Source organism: Gossypium raimondii, chromosome 11 (assembly GCF_025698545.1).
Source record: "Gossypium raimondii isolate GPD5lz chromosome 11, ASM2569854v1, whole genome shotgun sequence".
NCBI classification, from domain to species: Eukaryota; Viridiplantae; Streptophyta; class Magnoliopsida; order Malvales; family Malvaceae; genus Gossypium; species Gossypium raimondii.
In genome coordinates, this window is record NC_068575.1 from 13969269 (window position 1) to 13977981 (window position 8713).

The 8713-nt window shown below is 33.1% G+C and overlaps 2 protein-coding genes and 1 pseudogene across 2 annotated transcripts; 1 reads left to right on the forward strand and 2 right to left on the reverse strand.

Moving 5' to 3' along the window:
* Position 1: 1 nt before the first annotated feature.
* On the reverse strand, positions 2-1226 carry LOC128034655 (germin-like protein subfamily 1 member 11). Its single transcript, XM_052623385.1, has 2 exons — positions 978-1226; positions 2-856 (listed from the first exon to the last, which is right to left on the reverse strand). The coding sequence occupies exons 1-2, from the start codon at positions 1099-1101 to the stop codon at positions 318-320; spliced, it is 663 nt and encodes a 220-aa protein (XP_052479345.1). The 5' UTR covers positions 1102-1226; the 3' UTR covers positions 2-317.
* A 766-nt stretch (positions 1227-1992) lies between these two features.
* LOC105804554 (hypothetical protein) lies at positions 1993-3166 on the forward strand. Its single transcript, XM_012637224.2, is given in 4 exon segments — positions 1993-2551; positions 2631-2691; positions 2693-2730; positions 2852-3166. Coding segments are annotated over 4 exon segments (762 nt in total). The 5' UTR covers positions 1993-2029; the 3' UTR covers positions 2993-3166.
* Positions 3167-3198: 32 nt separating this feature from the next.
* Positions 3199-4217, reverse strand: LOC105804555 (germin-like protein subfamily 1 member 11; annotated as a pseudogene).
* Between the last annotated feature and the right edge of the window lie 4496 nt (positions 4218-8713).

An 8713-nucleotide genomic window follows, 5' to 3' on the forward strand; every position in this document is an offset into this window, starting at 1 on the left:
GCACATCTTTGAACCGAGTAACCCGTTTCGGACTTCAACTTGCTTACTCTGATTCTTTAGATCACATCAATCATTCTTTTAGGTGAATTCAGATATACTTGTGGCTTCAATCCTGCAAATAATTAGTGTATGAATGAATGTAAGGTCTTGCATTTATTCTGGAGATCTGTAATGGAATAGATTTCTTTTGTCCATTGAACAACTTGCAACTTCATCATATGCTATAATTCAAACAGACAGGCTTACATAAGTAGAGAGAGTCTATAAGGAATGTTTGCATTAACAAGGGATGTCAATCATTCAACATTGCAGTATCATCAGAATTTGGATTGGAGACTTTTCACCATACTTTTGTCCAATTTAAAGGCCTTGGAAAGAACATCGGGATTAATAGATGGATCTGATCCAAACACTGCATTTGCTATTGTAATAACACCAGGATCTTGGCTGCTCAAAGCAGCAATAGCAACAGCTTTACTCTTTCCTGGATTGAATTGGAAGTGAACGAGACCAACTGGGAACACAAAAACGTCCCCCTTGTTTAAGACTTCTGCAATTAGACGATTATCTGGGTTGGATGTAACAAAACCAACATAGAGCGTGCCTTCCAAGACCACAAGAATCTCCGTGGCACGAGGGTGAGTGTGAGGAGGGTTTAGACCACCATTAGCTGCATAGTCAATTCGAGCCAAAGATATCCCGAGAGTGTTAAGTCCTGAGATTTGCGCAACATTAACAGGAGTGACAGATGACCCAACTGAATTTGATGTGATTTTTCCGATATTGAGTCCAGAAAAGAAGAAGTCATCTGCTGTGGCAAGCTTTGCGTCTTTGCATACTTTCCCATTTACAAACACTGCATGAAAGTAAGAAATGTCAGTAATATCATACCATCCATAAGAAAAGGGGTTCCATTAAGGTAGAAAGCAGCAATATTCTAGGTCCATAGACTGAAAGCTAAGGAAGATGGAACGTACCAGCATCATTGGGGTCATTTATGGCTACACAAAAGTCCTGAAGAGGGCTAGGATCAGAGGCATAGGCCAAAGAGGATGCCAGAGTTAAGATGAAAAGGGCTTGGAGGAAATGAAAGCCTTCCATGGAGGTAAGGTAGCTTTTTCTAGTTTAGATGCTTACAAGCTTTATTGATCGATGAGATATGAGAAGCCTTGCATGGAAGGACTAGGCATTTATAGGTTGAATACGATTGAACTAGTCTATGATGTTGGCTGGTTTTCTCTTAGTTTTATAATTTATGTATTTTCAAATCACTCTGTGAACCATTCTTCAGCAGGCTAATTTAACTCTTCCATCGCATACACCAGTACATCTTGAAACAGACGATATCCTTTTCAGCTATCCCATGTTCCCGTCTTTTTTTTAGTTATGCTTCCGTCTTTTCTTTCATAACTTTTTCTGTTGAACTATAGGTGTTGGTCGGTTGGATTTTGACATCTGGTTTTCTATTTTTATTTTCGAATGGTGGAAATAGTCCACTTAAAACTCAATCAAGATAACTATAGAAATTTTTATATATACAAGTAAACAATCACCTTATAATGGAGAAGGAGAAAAGGTTTACAAAACAGGGTTAAACCTTATATCTTATATCAATCAATCACATATATTTGCCGCTGAGCCATCGGCAAAAATAAACCAACTTGTCAACTACCACTGCACTTCTCCACATAATAATTATAGAAGTCTTGTCTGGATAACGTTTCATTTGTTGCTTTGAATTTTGGTATTTCGTGGATTGAAATATAAAATAAAAATAAAGAGGTTTTGCTTATGTATTTTGGCTTAACAAAACCTTTCTGCATGTTATTACGATCATATGATATGGAATGTACTTGTACAATTACTGTCACACAAATCAAGATTCAAGAGTCATCCGTACAGCCCCATCAAAAGTTTTATATAAACCTTCAATAGCTTCACTGCCTCTCCCATGCGTTTCAAACACGAAACAGTGTTTCTCAAATTAATAAAGATTGAAAGCTTTGAAGAATCAACAAAGGCAGAAGCAATGGGTGAAATGACCCAAGAACCAGGCTTTGAAATTCCAAACCAGGAAGAAGATGACCTTAAACTCCAAGAACCCATCAACCTATCCCTCCTCCACCTTGATAACTTCAAGAACAACCAGCAAAACCGCCATTCGTGCACAACCTGTGCCTGCAATGTCACCGCTTCCAACCCAATGAAACGTCCTTCTCCTGAATCAATCGCTGAACACAAGTCCAAAAAGCCTTTGCTCGAGAATCAGTACTCCCTTTCTGGCTTCTCCAAGATCCCTCTTCCACTGCTTCAACGCTCTACTTCTGACCCTTATACACCTACAAAACCTAACCTTTCGGACACTGCAAAGACCTTAGAAGATACCCCACTGTCAAAAGGAAGTGCTTCTTCTTCATTGCCTCCAAGAGCCCCTGTCTTAAGCAGGTCTATATCTGATCCCATTTTTTCTCCTGCCAAGTCCTTGTCAAGGTCTTCAAGCTCCTACGAGATGGGGGTGGAATTGATCAAGGAAGAGAGTCCCAGTGCCAAGGTTGGTTTTCTCTTTCATTTCAAACTGCTTTTGTTATTTTCTTGATCCATGACTGATTTATTATACATGCGAATGGCAGAGATTGAAGAGAATGAAGGAGCGGATGAAAGAAATGAGCAATTGGTGGGGTGAGGCTATGCGAAGTTGAAGATGTACTGTGCACCACTGAGGCAATCAAGGTTTGCTTTTCTAATTTCTGTGGGGTCTTTGCTTATTGGTTGGTGTTTGATTTCCAAGAAAATGGTGGAACTAAAAGGATCTTTGATTCTTGGTATTAATATGTGGAGCTTGTTGTTATAGGATAATGGTGAGCCAGATTGTGAAGAAGCTGTGAGAGTGGAGAAAATTGGGGAATGTTTGGACCTTCATTTCAAGTGCCCTTGCGGAAAAGGCTATAAAATTCTTCTATCTGGAAAGAACTGCTATTACAAGCTCATCTAGATTTGGTTCTTACCATCAACGGTTGAGTGCTCATCAATCATTATATGTCAACTTCATTTCTTTTGTTAGAATTTATTCTTCTGGTACCTGCACCAGTTTGAGGAATTGTAGCTTTTATTTTCTTTTTGGCACATCTTTGAACCGAGTAACCCGTTTCGGACTTCAACTTGCTTACTCTGATTCTTTAGATCACATCAATCATTCTTTTAGGTGAATTCAGATATACTTGTGGCTTCAATCCTGCAAATAATTAGTGTATGAATGAATGTAAGGTCTTGCATTTATTCTGGAGATCTGTAATGGAATAGATTTCTTTTGTCCATTGAACAACTTGCAACTTCATCATATGCTATAATTCAAACAGACAGGCTTACATAAGTAGAGAGAGTCTATAAGGAATGTTTGCATTAACAAGGGATGTCAATCATTCAACATTGCAGTATCATCAGAATTTGGATTGGAGACTTTTCACCATACTTTTGTCCAATTTAAAGGCCTTGGAAAGAACATCGGGATTAATAGATGGATCTGATCCAAACACTGCATTTGCTATTGTAATAACACCAGGATCTTGGCTGCTCAAAGCAGCAATAGCAACAGCTTTACTCTTTCCTGGATTGAATTGGAAGTGAACGAGACCAACTGGGAACACAAAAACGTCCCCCTTGTTTAAGACTTCTGCAATTAGACGATTATCTGGGTTGGATGTAACAAAACCAACATAGAGCGTGCCTTCCAAGACCACAAGAATCTCCGTGGCACGAGGGTGAGTGTGAGGAGGTTTAGACCACCATTAGCTGCATAGTCAATTCGAGCCAAAGATATCCGAGAGTGTTAAGTCCTGAGATTTGCGCAACATTAACAGGAGTGACAGATGACCCAACTGAATTTGATGTGATTTTTCCGATATTGAGTCCAGAAAGAAGAAGTCATCTGCTGTGGCAAGCTTTGCGTCTTTGCATACTTTCCCATTTACAAACACTGCATGAAAGTAAGAAATGTCAGTAATATCATACCATCCATAAGAAAAGGGGTTCCATTAAGGTGAAAGCAGCAATATTCTAGGTCCATAGACTGAAAGCTAAGGAAGATGGAACGTACCAGCATCATTGGGGTCATTTATGGCTACACAAAAGTCCTGAAGAGGGCTAGGATCAGAGGCATAGGCCAAAGAGGATGCCAGAGTTAAGATGAAAAGGGCTTGGAGGAAATGAAAGCCTTCCATGGAGGTAAGGTAGCTTTTTCTAGTTTAGATGCTTACAAGCTTTATTGATCGATGAGATATGAGAAGCCTTGCATGGAAGGACTAGGCATTTATAGGTTGAATACGATTGAACTAGTCTATGATGTTGGCTGGTTTTCTCTTAGTTTTATAATTTATGTATTTTCAAATCACTCTGTGAACCATTCTTCAGCAGGCTAATTTAACTCTTCCATCGCATACACCAGTACATCTTGAAACAGACGATATCCTTTTCAGCTATCCCATGTTCCCGTCTTTTTTTTAGTTATGCTTCCGTCTTTTCTTTCATAACTTTTTCTGTTGAACTATAGGTGTTGGTCGGTTGGATTTTGACATCTGGTTTTCTATTTTTATTTTCGAATGGTGGAAATAGTCCACTTAAAACTCAATCAAGATAACTATAGAAATTTTTTATATATACAAGTAAACAATCACCTTATAATGGAGAAGGAGAAAAGGTTTACAAAAACAGGGTTAAACCTTATATCTTATATCAATCAATCACATATATTTGCCGCTGAGCCATCGGCAAAAATAAACCAACTTGTCAACTACCACTGCACTTCTCCACATAATAATTATAGAAATTTTGCTTCAAGCAAGTTACGCACTTAGATGATACCAATTCAAATTATATCATTCTCTTTCACCTCTTGCAATATTTTAATCTCAATATTATAATGATAAAAAATTATAATTAAATCTTTCACCGTACTATAAATGAATATTAATTTTTTACTAAAACTTGTTACTATACATTAATTGACATTTTTAGGGTATATTTTAATTGACATTTATCTATACTTGAAGAATATAGGTAACTTTATCACTTAACATTTATATGATTGAACTTTGTCATTAAACTTTAAATCTTATTAAATTCTCTCACCAACTTTAAATTTTAACTAAAATTTAACATTTGATATCGATTTTGATAGTTTAAAAACAAAAATATAATGAAAAATATCATTCAAATAATTTACTTTAATAGTTAATAATAAAATCAATAATTTAAAGACAACTAAAATTTAATCAATTAACTTCTAATTTGATTTAATAAAAGAAAGGCTTGAAAAACTTAAAATATAAAAGAGGAAAATTATTTTTTATTATTATTATAAAATAAGAGGCTTTTTAGAAATATAAATAAGAGTTTAGTTTAATATTTAACATTATATTAATTTATTAATATTTTATTAAATTGTCCTCAAGTTATTTAAAACTTAACTTTGGATAGTAAAATTCAATCAAGTAAACTGGTAAATTTTAATATAGAGTTAAAAGTAGAGTGGTAAATTTACCTTTAGTTCAAAAGTATAAGGGCAAATTTTAAAAATAAATTAAAATATAGAGACAAATTTCAAATTTTACCTAAAGTATAATGGTAAATTTGTGCATTAACCCCCAAAAGATATTTTATAGTATTTTTCTGACATTAATATTACTTACTAGTTTTGGTAATAATAAATAAAGTAAACTACCCTATTAGTCCCTCTAAATATGAGTCGTTCCTATTTTAGTCATTCTATTTTTTTTTGTTAATTTGATCACTCCACCGTTGAATGATAACGAAAACTAAAGGTGCATTTTCACATTAGTCACTATAAAATTAGGGTAAGCTACTCGTCAGTCACTCTAAATAAGAATTATTCCTATTTTTGTCACCCCAATTTTTTTTCCTATCAATGCATTGTTAGTCTTCCGTTACTATTTAACAATGGGATGACTGATTTGATCAATTTTTTTTGGGTGTCCAAATTAACCAAAAAAATATTTTTGAGGTCACCAAATAATAACGACCCCTCTTTAGGGTGACTAACGATGTAGTTTACCCTAAAATATAATATAATTTCTCCAATGAAACCTTGGTGTGTTGGTTAAGATGGTTTTTGAGTATCTAGGTTCAAGCCCCACCATGTGTAGATTTGGTCTATTTTTTTTCGATTCTTCGTCTACTGTGCTTTTGTATTGGTTTGATATTCTACATTGTAGTTGGTTGGACATTATATTTGTAATTTTATTATACCTCTAACTGTACTATATTTGTGATAGTGAAACTTAAAAAAAATTATAATTTTATTTTATAAAATTTATTTTTACATTTTATATAAATTCTTGATTAAGTAGCTTTAAAATGGTATGTAATTAAGAAGAGTTCAGTCACAATACTATATATAGTAGAATGACTCCATGACTAAATAAGGTTATAATTAATAGACAAAAAGCTAGAACTTAATTATAAATTATTTGAGCCCAATTACATGTGTCTAATCGGTCCATCCACTAACTCGTTCAAACAAAAAATGAATTGCACGTAGAACTAAATGAATAGAAATGATGAAGTTAGAGAAATATGCCACATTCACAAATGAATATGTTTTCTCACTGAGTATAGAAATGACTTGAGAGTAAATTTAACGTTTCCAAATTTTATTTAATTAATTATATTTAAATAATCGAAGTTTGAAAATGGACGTAAATTAATTAGTCATTATGAATTCATTGAATATGAAAATTAAATGTATTTTCTCGTACATTATTTTACATAAAGTTGTCATTGAGCGAAATTAGAATTAGTTTGGGAAAATTATTCAATTAGAAAATTAATTAATTAAATTAATTAAATTAATAATATCTATTTTATAAATAAAAAACAAATTTATGCTAGATTAAATTATAAAGTGCTAGGTCAAAAGTTTTTGAAGCACATATAATTGGATTCAATACATAAGAGGCCCTTCCCCTCATTTTACATGTGAGGGACGGTAACCCTAATGTTTTTTTATCTAGGGTGTGCCTCATATATTGTTATTATGTCAAAAAAAATAGTAGAAATTTATTTCATAGAACAAAATTTTATTTTCTGGAAATAAAAATTTCTACTAGTTTCTATGGAGAGAATTACTTTCCTACTAAAAAGTAATAAATTTCTTTTGATTTTGTGTTTGGTTGTTATTGTTCGATCCCAGACTCGATGCAATTTGGGTAAGAGGAGAGTCGAGAAAGTCGTTCAGTTGAAAGTCAGGAATGTTTCAAATTTGTCTTGCACAAAACACAGGTATTTTTCAGTTTTCAATAGAATGTTTATTACTATAAATATCACAAACTGGCTCGGTTTTGAAAATTTTTAAACTTTCACTATAACAACAAACCATTTTCAGAACTGGACTTTTCCAACACATATTACTTTGTTCACATGAGTTGAGATTTTCAACTAAGGTCTTTAGACCATATAGATTCATACCATGTTTATTTACATTACCATAGTCACTTATATTAAGATCATACTATGTTTTACATAACATGTTCATAACACTTTGTTTGATATTCAAATCTTAGCAATTCATCACTTGGTCATTTAACATATTGCTTAACATAGTTTACCAAAGTTTATTGAGCATGATCCTTAATTACAATCCATTCCATTAATAGTCTTAGCTTATCAAATTCATTAAGTATCAATTTTTTATACTATTGACATAAAGTAAGCAAGTATGATAAGTCCCAAACTGAACTTACCTATCAACATGACTAAAATAATTGAAAGCTCATCCAATAAACATCACTTTAATCTTTACATTTTCCTTTGCTTGAGTGTCCTACGATTAGCTCTTTTTCTACTCAAAATATAAACTACACATAGAAACATTGAATTAATAATTTGAAGTCAACATTAGATAGTCATGTAATGACCATTACACCTGTTGAAAACCCATAAATGCTTAGCTTTTATCAATTAGGATTTCATGTCCGAAATTGACAATTCATAATCCTTAGAATTTCACTCTAAAGACTTCAATCTCATAAAAAATCTATACAATCTAAAGTTCCTTTCAATTCTCACACTAAGGTTCCTTAAACCCATCCATGGCCATATATAAAACTTAACCAAACTTTGTTTTCAACACAATCCACTTACATATAAACTTAAAGTCACAGAATTCATGCTTAAAATAACTTAATATTCATGATCAAACCTCATCTCTCTATGTTTCCGAGCATAAATCAATAACCATCTTAAGCTAACACCTCAATAATACTCATATCTAATCAATGGGTCTCATCTATCTATCAATTTACACTAAACATCCATAAAAAATTTAAAGGAAAAACCATCCTTACTATGGCAATTGATATACGGCAATGGTGAAGAGAGCTTGAATAATTTCCCTTTCTTTCTCCTTTGGAGGGTCTAAGAGAAGAAGATAACATGAATGTTTCTAACTCTCTCTCCCGCTATCTCATATTGATATATACTTAACTAATTTTATTTAATTTTAATTATAATTTTGTAAGGTTATGATTTCTTCTCAAGATAAATTAGTGGCCGTCAATGGCATGAATCAAGAGCGCACCCACTAAGCTTATAATAAATTCGGTTTAATTGCTTTCAATAGCTCCGTTTAATTATTCCTTACGTTCCTAAAATTTTGCTACTTTCTCAATTTAATCCTTTCACAATAATTGCTAATTATTCA